Source organism: Chelonia mydas, chromosome 5, assembly GCF_015237465.2.
Source record: "Chelonia mydas isolate rCheMyd1 chromosome 5, rCheMyd1.pri.v2, whole genome shotgun sequence".
Classification (NCBI taxonomy): Eukaryota; Metazoa; Chordata; order Testudines; family Cheloniidae; genus Chelonia; species Chelonia mydas.
The window spans coordinates 1,915,058-1,928,318 of record NC_051245.2 but is presented as its reverse complement, the minus strand read 5'-3'; the positions used below and the strand labels follow the sequence as shown (position 1 = coordinate 1,928,318).

General features: G+C 47.8%; 1 protein-coding gene across 10 annotated transcripts in view; it reads left to right on the top strand.

Annotated features, from left to right (window-relative positions):
- UNC13B (unc-13 homolog B) overlaps nt 1-6,340 on the top strand; it is a 397,323-nt gene extending 390,983 nt beyond the window's left edge. For all 10 annotated transcript variants that reach the window (XM_043546786.1, XM_043546787.1, XM_043546788.1 and 7 more), the window contains 3 exons: nt 1,019-1,111; nt 2,860-3,019; nt 4,416-6,340. In XM_043546786.1, the coding sequence (XP_043402721.1) occupies nt 1,019-1,111; nt 2,860-3,019; nt 4,416-4,701 (539 nt within the window). In that variant the 3' untranslated portion in view covers nt 4,702-6,340. The remainder of the gene's footprint in view (nt 1-1,018; nt 1,112-2,859; nt 3,020-4,415) is intronic.
- The last annotated feature ends 6,921 nt before the right edge of the window (nt 6,341-13,261 follow it).

Genomic DNA, 13,261 nt, shown 5'->3' with positions numbered 1-13,261 from the left:
CCCCCCTCCCTTAAGCTTGGTGGCTCGGGCTTCAGCCCGGTTCAGGGCTGAAACATGTAAATTAGCTTTGTGGGGCCCCAGGCAAGTTGCCCTGCTTCCCACCCCTAACACCAGCCCTGCTTGCAACCCCCCATAATCCCTCTTGCAAACCGCCTGGGGGTTGTGACCCCCAGGTTGAGAAACACTGCATTAGAGCATTGAACCAAATTTTTTTTTGCTTTCTTTCAAATTTTGTCCTGAATTTCACTCAAACACAACATAGCATGAGAATTTTAAAGCTCATTTTACCTCTGTCCCTTCCCCGGGCCTGTTCTATTAAAACATGGTACCTTTTCCTTTATGAAACTACTCACTGGCTAACTGAAAAAGGAAAGTTTCTAAGCAGCTTGTAAACTCTTAACTTTCCTCATAGTCTTATATGGCTCATAATGGTCTGAAGGGACTCCTCTCTTCCTTGGGGGATGGAGGCAATGGGAATCGTAGCTTTTATCCAGTGTGCAGGTACAGAATGCTGTTTGGAAGACTGGACATGTACTTTGGCTCAGAGCAAATTTAGTATCAATCCTATGTCCTTATCCTTTGTTTCCAAACCTTCCCCCCTCTGTTTTCACTAGTTCTATTTGCATGGAGGGAAAATGGTGCTTGACCCGAGTCACAGGAATGCCTGCATGTGTGCAGTACCTTGGTAGGAACTCATTAGCAGATGCTCTCTGTTGGGATCCATTGTAGGTTTTCAAGGCACTTCAAAAACCATGCTTTAATCCCTCTTAGTGTGAAATCTTTGCAGTATAATTACTTTTATAATCTGTTCCCAAAAGTTGTAATGTATGTGGTGTGTGTTTGGCCTACAAATGTGATGTTGGATCGACCTTTGAATTAACATCAAACTAGAAGGGTCTGCAAGGAAGCTGGTAGATGGGGTAACTTACTGCAAATGGGGTATTGCCTTGCTGAGCACATAAGCTGAAGCTGGGTGCCAATAAACTAATCTTTCGGTGTTTGTCAATCTTTGCATCAGGTTCTGGTGCGGATGATCCCGTGGGTGAAGTGTCCATACAGATCGACCTGTATACGCACCCAGGAACTGGTGAACACAAGGTCACAGTGAAAGGTATAGTAAAGCAGGAAGCTTTGTATATAGCTGCTCAAGCATTGCGGGTGCTAACCTCTGCCCAGCAGGAATGAACTGGTACTACTGTACTGCAGTGCCCATGCTGTAGGCTGGCATATATCAGTGTATCTGATTTTGTCCATTCTGTGGGTAGAATTAACAATTGTACTAAACGAAGAACAAACCTGGGCTCCCATCTGGACTAGCCAGAGAAACGCATCATGATGGCAGTGGTGTCCCAGCTCACCCAGTCACCTGGTGATCCACAGTTCTCTCCTTTTTGAAAGTAATTTTGTGGAACACACTCAAGTCAAATACACGGCTCTCATCAGGCCTGCAGATATCCCACCATACTGCGGTGCTGTGCACAGCAAGGCACAAAATAACATTCGTTAAGGAACCATTCCATTCACTGAGCCACCAGAGAGCAAAGTCTGTCCACGTTCAGGACTAAGCCAAAAATCCCTGATGACCAAATGGGCTCCTCGGGAGCTATTCCGAAAATAGCCATGACACTGATTCAGCTGAGGCTACCCCTTCCTCCTCCCTCTCCATGGCTCCTTCTTCGCCCCAGCCTACATGGGCGGGGGTGGTATTGACCTAAGATACGTAACTTCAGCTACACTATTCGCGTAGCTGAAGTCGGCGTATTTTAGGTCGACTTACCTGGCTGTGAGGACGGCGGCGAGTCGACCGCTGCCGCTCCCCCGTCGGCTCCACTTCCGCCTCTCGTGAGCTGGAGTTCCGGAGTTGATGGGGAGTGTGTTTGGGGATCGATTTATCGCGTCTAGACGAGACACGATAAATCGATCCTCAATAGATGGATCACTACCCGCCGATCCGGGTTACTTTCTCGCGAGCCTATGTTTGCTGCCTTTAATTTGTTTTCTTTATTTCTTCAAATGTATAAAAGTCTCTCTAAGGCCCCCATTCCACAGAGTAAAATCCACACTGTAACAGTGGGGTTCCCTATACATAAATGTCCACCATCTCTCCGCACAAAGGCCTGGGGGAAAAGGTGAGTTTTACAGTGTGTCTAGAGAGCCAACAGATTTGGCCTCCGGTGGCTGGGTGTGGAGGAAGAGCTCTAAGGCTGAGAACCCGTCGCAGAGAAAACCTTGCCAGAAGCTGCAGCTCATGTGGCTCACCACTAGCCATAATATCAGAGCACTTTCTTTTCCCCGAGTGACGACTCAAACTCACCCCACATAGGACTCCGTGTTACACCAGTTAGAGAAGTGACGGTAAGAAGGGAATCGTCTTGTTTATAAAAATCAAGAGACCCAAGTGTGTCTGCTCTCCCCAGCTAAATTCAAGGAGATAGACACTTCAGTGGGAGGCTCGCCCACATTTGGAATGGCAAAGGGGTGCTGCAGATTAGCATTAAGGTGCACCGTCAGAGCTGTGTGCCTCAAACTGGCTGCCTGCCTGCCTTCTGCCGATTGCAACTATTACCAGCCTCTTGCTTTCCTGAGTACGGAATTCCCTCCACAGAACTTTAAATCGTGAATAAAAACCATGTAATTTGTTCAGTAAAATAATATATCCCAGCCCCATGTGAGTTCAGGACTGATCTCTTTCAGATCAGAGCCTCTGAACTGTGAAATAAGATCAGCTGGGAAGCCTTTAACCAGAGGAGTTGTTTTGTGTGATCTTTGAGGATAGCTCAGCATTAAAATCTGCCTAGAGCAGTTTGAACAGATGAACCTTTCTGCAGAGGAGCCTCTGATTTTCTCTCTCCTGTCTAGTTGTGGCAGCCAATGACCTGAAATGGCAAACATCCGGCATGTTCCGCCCGTTTGTTGAAGTCACTATGATTGGACCTCATCAAAGTGACAAGAAAAGAAAGTTCACAACCAAATCAAAGAGCAACAACTGGGCGCCCAAATACAACGAAACCTTTCACTTGTGAGTACGAAAGAGGGGCTGAGGGTCTGCCTTGGGAAGCACGCGCAGAGCACAGATCACATGTCGCTGCTAAGTGCAATAGAATGACCTGTTGGTGTCAGTAAGGTAACCGGAAGCAGCAGGTGCGTCTTAGTCAGGTCCAGTGTTTTGGCATGAGGAACCAATTCGTCATGACAGTGCTGAATGGCTGCTGCTGCTGGAACACTGATTTCAGGGACAGATGTGTACAATTCATGGCTCATGTAAAGAGCATCTGTCTGTTATAACCTTCAGACATGCGTATTGTGTGTGTTGCTGCACATCAGCCTGCTTTATGAGGATCCCTTATTTTAATGAGTCGTCGCTTTTGTTGGTAGAGTTAAGGCTGAAATTTCCTCATGTGATAGCAAAAGTCTTCCCATTAGTTTCCATCTTTACTAGCCACATGGGACAAGCAGCCCTCTAAACCTGTTCCGAGGATACCATCTTCTCCCATGGCTAGAAATGCAGCAGTTCTAAACACTGAATATTGAACTTCTCAACTGGCCTTTCATTAATACAAAGGGCCCTGCCCTCTGAAGGTCTTACAAACGGAGCAGTAGACTAGTCCTCATTCAACTCCGTAGTCCGAATGAGAGAGGTTAAATATAACTTGCAAAGGATTTTGGAAAAAAATGGAGCTTGTCACTTTTTTGCTGCTTTGATTGTAAGGAAGGCTGGAAAAGGGTTTTTCCAAAATGTGGCGAAGAGGATTCTGCTCTTTTTTTAACCTTAAAAATATGAGGAAGGTTAAATCCCTGGTTTTGCTGGGGGGGCTTGCTGCGGGGGAGTCTTTGGGATATCTATTCTAAGCTCTCACCATCACTGAACAGGGGCCTCCTCCAAAATGTCAAGTTGTGAGGGTCTCAACAAAAACAATGGTTTAAAAGAGTCTGACTAAAAATCCCTTCTCTCCGTAGCTCAAATTTTGCTCTCTTGACTCTTGTGACATCATCATTTTACTAGTTCTCCAGTTATCATAGAGTACTCCAGGCTAAACAGGACCTGAATTTCTAATATGAAAAACAAGGAAAAAGGTGAAAAATGGAAGTCAGGTTGTCTTAATCCCTCATAAAGAAACAAAGAATGGCCCCTTTTGTTTTCTTCGTAAAGCACCTTTACTGTGTTCTGCTTTGATGAAGATTTTCTTTGGAAGTGAAGATTCTGTGGCAGGCTCAGAGCCCTAAAATGTGCCCAGGGTGATGGCACATTCCTGTTGTGACAGCTCTGGGAGTTGTTCCCCATGTAATTGCCATGACTCTCACTAAATAAATGTGACTGTATAACATTTTTAACAGGATTCCCTTGTTGTAAGGGGATATAAGGAGACCGTATGCTTCTTGCTTTAATTTGAGTAATTTGTGCCTGTCATTTTCAGCATATTGGGGAATGAAGACGGCCCAGATGCCTATGAGCTCCAAGTCTGTGTGAAGGATTACTGCTTTGCTCGGGAAGATCGGGTCCTGGGGATAGCTGTGATGCAGCTCAGAGATATAGCGGACAAAGGAAGCTGTGCTTGCTGGTGCCCACTAGGGCGTAGGATTCACATGGACGAGACGGGGCTCACGGTCCTGAGGATTCTTTCTCAACGAACCAATGACGAAGTGGCCAGAGAGTTTGTCAAGTTGAAATCTGAGTCCCGCTCCACGGAAGAAGGCACCTGAACTGAGCTCTGAACATTCCCCCTCTCGTTTTCCTTGTGCCAATATGTGCAAGTGTTCAACCATTTTCTTTTCTTAATTACAAAAGGTTTTTCACTTAGTCTGTGTTAGCTCCAATAGTGCACGTGCCGTGCAGGAAACAAATCCACCAATCTGATGTGAATTATTTATTTTTAGTGGCTGGGTAAGGCATCCTAGAGAACGAGACACACACTTTTTAGTTAAGATACAAATTGTGCTTTGTACAAAATGGTTGTCCGTCAGGGCTGGGCACGCTGGGTGGTGTGGAGATGGAGCGCTGTGATGTGATCCTCTGGAATTGGCAGACATGAAATGTCTTCAGAATCAAACCATGAAACAAACCACTCAAATGTGCTGGGAGGAGAGCGATGCTTTTGGCTGCTGGGAAAGCGCAGTTGTTCCCCTTACTGCCAAAGGAGGTTCTTGTGTCGATAGTGCCAGTACATTCCCACATGACACGCGGGCACCTCAGCATCAGCTTCAGAAATGCTGCTTGTTTTTTAGACACTGCAGCTAGAATGAAGTCTGACCAAGATGGTGCTGTCATGAGCAGAGTCAGCAAAAGCCAGTCAAGAGCCCGAGTGCCCAAGCCTTTGCCCAACTGAGAGCTGCAAAGACAGCTAACCAGGAGCAGACCACAGCTGAGCACACTGTCACTAGTTGGTGCAGCCGAATCGTTGTGAAATGAGGGCTGTTGCAGGCTGCTAGATTCCACGAGCCATACTCTGAGGACCTCTGTCCCATGGAGCAAGCACTATGGTGATGACAAATTCAATGGCTGCTCTGTTGTTTTTAACTTCAGCACTGTACTATTATTAGGTTTTTGACATGTAGCAAACACGGGGGGGTGGATTTCAGTTGGTGGTTCAATATTTACAAGATTTCAACCGCATTTGTTTCCATGGAGTAGCTGAGGATTCCTTGCTATATACCCTGATGCAATGGCCTGTCTGGGGCAGATACAGCCAGATCAGAAAGAACTCTGTCCATTCACACAGGCTGGGGAGGGAGGGATCTCTCTTGATCATGAGGTTGCTGTTGGCCATGCAGAGGATGGTTTGCATAAGTATGACTGTCCGTCATTCTGTGAATTCATGTCACCATGGGAAATATTTTTGCACTAGATAAAAGGCGTGTCCAATTTGTTTCTTGTAAAAGGAGAAGTCTTGAGCAAAGATGATTACTGAATTGCCTTTTAACATATTTCTTAGGTTGGGAGACAAAGATTAGGATTTGTACTTGAGACTTCTTTTCATTCCTATTTGCAGCCAAGTGAGCACTGTCACACTCTGAAAACGGAAGGTGGAACAAGCCAATCCTGGCACATAATGTACTGTAACACTGTCAATAAAGTCAAGGACTGCATATTGGGTGATTTCTTTTGTATTTTATTTTCTATTTTTCTTGGACATTTGTACAGCTGTATGATATGAATCTTGTACTTCACAGGCCTGCTTGTAGAGTTCTCAGAGACTGCATATCTGCTTTGTTATTGTCTATAGATGTCCTATAATAATGATCTTCAAAACTCCAAGCTACTGTTATGATTTTTAATCATTGTCTGTGCCATTGTTTTAGGAAATGATAGTACAGTCTTTAATAAATTATCTTTTAGCAGCGGTCACTTCTATGCTTTTTGCCTATGACTCAGCCTGTTCAAAACTCATAGTCTCTTTGGTGCTGCAAGTTCTCAACAAGGATATGAACTGTAATCGGTAAATCCTGAGCAAGGTGGAGAGATGCTCAGGACTGAAGGGGATAGGAGAGGCTGTATGAGATTTTCCTCTGTTTATGATGTTTGAAACACAATTCAGTTGAGTGCTCTGTGTTGTTTCACTTGTGTTATACAATGTGGGTGTCCTCACAGAGACCACTTACCTGATTTGTATCCCCTGGCTGCTTTACTCGCCTGTCTGTTCTCTGGAACCTGGAAGGACCAGATCAGTGTAGCTACTGTGATTGTATCAGGCAATGGGATCTGGCCTGCTGGAGGTTGAATTTTCCCAGCTATCTATGGCTCTCTACGCCCTGCTGGCAAGCTGTGATGTGCATTCATTTGTTTTCTATCTGTTTTCCCTCTGGAGTAATGGCTGCACACCCCTTGTAGAGGGCCAACTATTCAAAATAAAAATGGAGGAGAAAGCTGCCCCCCAGGCCTGATTGATCCTTCTGTTAGGCAGCCTCAGTGGAATCACCTTAACCGCTTCCAGATTTACCAGAACAAAGCCCAGGCGATGAAAGTCAGCACTCATCACTGTGCTGAGAGAAGGGAGAAGCATTCAAGTGATTTGCAAACTCATCTTCAGTTACTCTGTGCGACTAATCACATCACTCTGTGTCACTCTGGTGTTGTTTCACAGTCTGACTATTTGGAGTGTACTAACTAGTGCTAACTGTTGCAGTGAGGACAAGCCCAGAGTGACTGGATGAGCAGCTGCTGTGTTGTGCTAACCCAGGCTTTAGCCTGCAGCTGTGTCCCCACTGCATTAAGTGTCAGCACCACTTGATCTTCAGCCTTTCCCCGACGGGCCAGCTCAAGTTTTTAAAGCGCCACTTACCTTGACCTACGCATAGACTCGTAGGACTGGCAGGGATCTCGAGGGGTCGTCCCGTCCAGTCCCCTGCACTCATGGCAGGACTAAGTATTATCTAGACTAAGCAGTTCTCAAATTTTGGGTGAGGATCCAAAGTGGGTCACGACCCCGTTTTAAAGGGGTCGCCAGGGCTGGCATTAGACTTGTTGGGGCCCAGGGCCCAAACCCAAGGCATTCAGCCCTGGGTCGTGGGGGCTCAGGTTACAGGCCTCCTGCCTAGGGTTTGAAGCCCTTTGGCTTTGGGCTCCCTCCCCCAACCCCGCCCACCCAAGGCAGTGGGGCATGGGCTTTGACTTTGCCCCCGCCTGGGACGGTGGGGCTCGGGCAGGCTCAGGCTTCGGTCCCCCTCCTGGGGTTGTAGAGTAATTGTCCGAAGGGGGTCGCGGTGCAATGAAGTTTGAGAACCCCTGATTCTAGACCAGTGGTTTTCAAACTGCGGGTCGCGACCCAGTAGTGGGTCGCAGAATGTCAGGCAGTGGGTTGCGGCAGCTCTGGTCGCAGGCATCAATAGTTTTCTTCAACTGGGTCACCAGAAAACGTGTTTAAAAACCACTGATCTAGACTGTCCCTGACAGGTGTTTGTCCAACCTGCTCTTAGAAATCCCCAGTGATGGAGATTCCACCACCTCCCTAGGCAATTTATTCCAGTGCTTAACCACCCTGACAGTTAGGAAGTTTTTCCTAATGTCCAACCTAAACCGCCCTTGCTGAAATTTAAGCCCATTGCTTCTTGTCTATCCTCAAAGGTTAAGGAGAACAGTTTACTCCCTCCTCCTTGTAACAACCCTCTATGTACTTGAAAACTGTTATCATGTCCCCTCTCAGTCTTCTCTTCTCCAGACTAAACAAACCCAATTTTTTCAGTCTTCCCTCATAGGTCATGTTTTCTAGATTTTCATCATTTTTGTTACTCTTCTCTGGACTTCCTCCAATTTGTCCACATCTTTCCTGAAATGTGGCGCCCAGAACTGGACACAATACTCCAGCTGAGGCCTAATCAGCGCAGAGGAGAGCGGAAGAATTACTTCTCCTTGCTTACAACACTCCTGCTAATACATCCCAGAATGAGGTTTTCTTTTTTTGCAACAACATTACACTGTTGACTCGTGACAGACCCAGACCAGTGGGGTACAGGAGTCTGGTAGAAGGCAAATACACTGGCCACTGGATGAATAGTTTTCAGTTCCCTGAGTGACCAGAGCAGGGGCTGCCCTAGAGCAATCAGGAACCCGCTAGAATCAATTATGGCAGGTAGACTAATCGGGACACCTGGTTTAAAAAGGACCTCCCATCAGTTAGTGGAGGGGTGCAAGGAGCAGGGAGTGAGAAGGCGTGCTGCTGGAGGACGGAGGAGTACAAGCGTGATCAGGGTTCAGGAGGAAGATTCTGCTGTGAGGATAAAGACGGTGCTGGGGGGAGGCCCTGGGGAAGTCGCCCGGGGAATTGTAGCTGTCACGCAGCTGATACAGGGGACATTGTAGACAGCTGCTATCCACAGGGCCCTGGGCTGGAACCCGGTGTAGAGGGCGGGCCCGGGTTCCCCCTATCCCCCCAACTCCTCATCGGACACAGGAGGAGTTGACCTGGTCTGTGAGCAACACCAGAAGGGAAGGTCTCATTTGGAAAGGGGTCAGGCCTGTCCCCGACCCGCTAGGCGGATCAGCAGAGACTGCGGGGATTGGTCTCCATTTCCCCCATGCTGGCCAGCAATGAGGTTAGCTGAGCGAACGGCAGGTTTGAGCCTCTAGCAGAAGTGGCCAAACTGAGGGCTGCTGTGAACCTCTGCGGCGACCAAATCCGCCAAAAAGCGCAGGACCCCCCAAGGCAGAGGAGGAACTTCGTCACACTCATATTTAGCTTGTGATCCACTATGACCCCCAGATCCCTTTCCGCAGGGCTCCTTCCTAGGCCGTCAGTTCCCACTTTGTATGTGTGCAGCTGATTGTTCCTTCCTAAGTGGAGTACTTTGCATTTGTCCTTATTGAATTTCATCCTATTTACTTCAGACCATTTCTCCAGTTTGTCCAGATCATTTTGAATTTTAATCCTATCCTCCAAAACACTTTCAACCCCTCCCAGCTTGGTATCGTCGCAAACTTTATAAGTATACTCTGTATGCCATTATCTAAATCATTGATGAAGATATTGAACAGAACCAGACCCAGAACCAGTCCCTGTGGGACCCCACTCATTATGCTCTTCCAGCACGACTGTGAACCACTGATAACTACTATTAGGGTGACCAGATCGGGACACTCCCAATTTTGGGGTCTTTTTCTTATATAGGCTCCTATTACCCCCCACCCCCGTCCCGATTTTTCACATTTGCTGTCTGGTCACCCTAACTACTACGTGTGTGTGTCTGATATTTTTACTGAAGAGAGAAAGCTCTTTGCATCCATTCAGATCCAAACTGGACTTGCCAGTTCTCTTAATACCTGTGAAAGCTGCTGCTATGTCTACCCAACCTGGGAATTACACCTCCCAGCTGCAGTGTAGATATACCCTGTGTGTCCGAGTCAGGTGAAATCCTCATATAACGATGGGATGTTTAGAGTAAAGAAGGGTTACTTGCCTCACAAAAGGATCAGATATTTGTGTTTCATGCTCCTTTAATGCGTAGAGGAATAGCATATTAGTGACCTTTTTTTTTTTTTTGGTCTTTTCTCCACCTTTTGCTTCCCTTGCTTTGTTCCTTGACTTTCTTCCCATTCTCTGGAATTGTACTAATTCTCCTAGCCCCATGTGGGCAGACTCAGGCCTGGTTTACACCTAAAAGTTAGATTGACCTAGCTACATCACTCAGGGCTGTGAAAAATGTCATGTCTTGTGCGACCTAACCCCGAACCCCTGTAGATGCAGCTAGAAGAATTCACTGCAGCGATGGGAAAACTCCTGTAGTGTAGCCGTACGCTCAGCAAAGAGGCTGTCCCTCTAGGTCAGGACTGAAGGCACCTTGGCAGAGCAGCGTGCAAGAAGCTTACACAGCTGCTCTGCCACTGTCCTGTGGATAAACACTTGGTGCTTCTGCAGACACTTCACAGCTATTAATTCATAAAGCCTGAGATCGCTGTGGGGTAGGTGTATGCTGTCCCTATTTGACAGAGCGGGATCACTGTGCAGAGAGGGGAAGTGACTTCACCGATGTTCCACCTCCAGTGTGAGGCGGTGCTGGGAACAGAACCCACAACAGTAGGCCAAGCTTCCTGTCAGCAGAGAACTTCAGTGGTCAGGGTGGTCAACAGTAGATCTGACTTCACAGACCAAAGCCTCTCCCCGTGTTTTGTGCTTTGCTACTGGTAGTTTATATCAAACAGCCTCCACCAGGGAGGGTAAAGAGGGAAGAATCATTTACAGGCTCCCTAGGTAAGGGCTATAAACAAACACAAAAGTCGGGAAGGAAAATTGGACTGGGCTAAAAAATACAGAATGGAGCAACTCAGAGAAACTGCCCAACTAAACCTGGATTGAGCTGTGCAGTACCGGTGTCCCTAATTAAAACCATCACACAGGGTTGCTCTTCCCATCAGTCTCTGTCTTCAAGAACTGAAGAAGCTGCTGCAGTCAGAGCCACAGCCTGGCCTGCTAGTCACCGAAGTTGGTCCAGGAAGAGAGATTCTCTCAGGACCTTGTCTCTCCGCTCCTTGAGAGGAGCAGTTCAGCTGTTCGGATGAGTCCTCCGACCACTAATCTACTCACTTGATTAGTTAGGAATGTTGCTTCCACTCCAGCCAGTCTCCTCTAAACTCTGACCTGCCCTTGTCGGAAAGGTTCTAGAATCTGATTCCTATTTGTTTCCATGGCAACTTTTATATGTTCACACACAACATCCTGGGCTGTCTGGCCATTACCTCTGGTAATGTTCCCGGGGCTCATTACAGCAGTTGTGCAGGGAGTTTGGGTCTCGTACCGGGAGAAATCTTATGTCTTGTATCTCCAATTGTTACATAGCTGGAGGGAAAGATTTGTCTTATTTTTTAAGGTGGTTTGTGTACTTGATCAACAGACAGAGAAAGGGGCTTAGTACTGTGCTAGGCACATCCAGAAGCTGCTGAACGGTGGCTCACCATCCACTGTCTAACGTATTGGATACAGGACAACTTCCATTTATTGTCTGCGATGTCCGTGCAGGCACTGATCTGCCCAGCCGGCCAGTGGAAGGGCACTCCGGAAGGTGCAGCCCTCACCGAGCAATGGCCAGTTTACATGCCTGAGGAGGGCTCGGAATGTCTCCTCTCTTTCCTAGACAGCATCTTTAGCCGGGCCCCCTTCTCTTTTCTATTCATATTTTGTACCAGAGGTGGGCCCTTGAGCTCCTGGCTGGGGAAGCTGGTCCCCGGCCCCTCCCCTGCTGTTCCCCCTCCCACCAGCGCTCTGGGCCTGCCACTCCTGCCAGGGAGCGTGGCAGGCTCCAGCCTGGCAGCGGGGCTGCGAGCACCTGCTGCTCTGGTAAGGGGGTGGGGAGTGGGCAGGGGTCCTGGGGGGCAGTCAGGGGATGGGGAGCAGGGGGCGTTGGATAGGCATGGGAGTCCCGGGGGGCCTGGCAGGGGTGTGGATAGGGGTTGGGGCAGCCGGGTGACAGGGAGCAGGGAAGGGGGGGTTGGATGGGGGTGGGGTCCTGGGGGGGGCGGTTAGGGACGGGGGGTTCCGGGAGGGGGCTGTCAGGGATCAAGGAGCAGGGCGGGTTGGATGGGTCAGGAGTTCTGAGGGGGGTCAGTCGGGGGTAGGAAGTGGGAGGGGATGGATAGGGGGCGGGGGCCAGGCTGTTTGGTGAGGCACAGCCTTCCCTACCCGGCCCACCATACAGTTTTGCAACCCTGATGTGGCCCTCAGGCCAAAAAGTTTGCCTACCCCTGTTTTTTACGATGAGGAAAATAAGTCTCTGTCCATCTGCAACCTTCAGAAACCTTTGGTCTAAAGCCATTTGACCTGTTTTTTCTAGCTCCCTGCCTTGATCCTTCATATATAAGGAGAAGGAGGGTGGCATTTGAGTTCTGATCCAGTGGCTACACAGCTGTTGCTGAAAAGCCAATGCTGATTTAAGCCAGAACTAAAAGTGGCCATGAGACTGGCCAGACTGGGTCAGACCGGCGATCCACCAAGCCCACTATTCTGTCTTCAACATGCCAGATGCTACAGGGGGAATCATTGAGTGACCAGTCCCAGCTTCTAGCAGTCAGAGGCTTAGGGACACCCAGAGCTTGGGGTTGTGTTCCTGACCATCCTGGCTCATAGCCGTTATTGGACCTGCCCTCCAGGATAGAACTCATCTCACTCTTTTTTCAACCCAGTTATACTTTTGGCCTTGACAACATCCCTTGGCAACAAGTTCCAAGGTTGATTGTGCGTGGTGGGAAGAAATATTTCTTTGTTTGTTTTAAACCTGCTGCCTGTTAATTTCATTGGGTGACCCCTGGTTCTTGTGTTCTGTGAAGGGGTCAATAATATTTCCCTCTTCACTTTCTCCACACCTGTCATGATTTTATAGACCTCTCTCAGATTCCCTATTCAGTCATCTCCTTTTCCACACTGAACAGTCCCAGTCTTTTAAATTTCTCCTTGTATGGAAGCTGTTCAGACCCCTAATCATTATTATTGCCCATCTCTGTACCTTTTCCAATCCTAATATATGTTTTTTTAGATGGGGGTCACCAGAACTGTACACAGTATTCAAGGTGTGGGCGTACCATAGATTGATATAGTGTCATGATATTTTCTCTTATTATCTATCTCGTTCTGAATGGTTCGAAACATTGTTAGCTTTTTTTGAGTGCCGCTGCATATTGAGCAGATGTTTTCAGAGAACTATTTTATACTAGTTTATACTTCTCCTTTGTGTAGCCATTTGTCAACCTCCTGAGTCCTTATTTGGCATTTCATATTCCTGTGCATGGTGTCAAACCTAGGTCAAGTCATTCTGTTTCACCGGAGGAGGAAGCTCTGCGGAC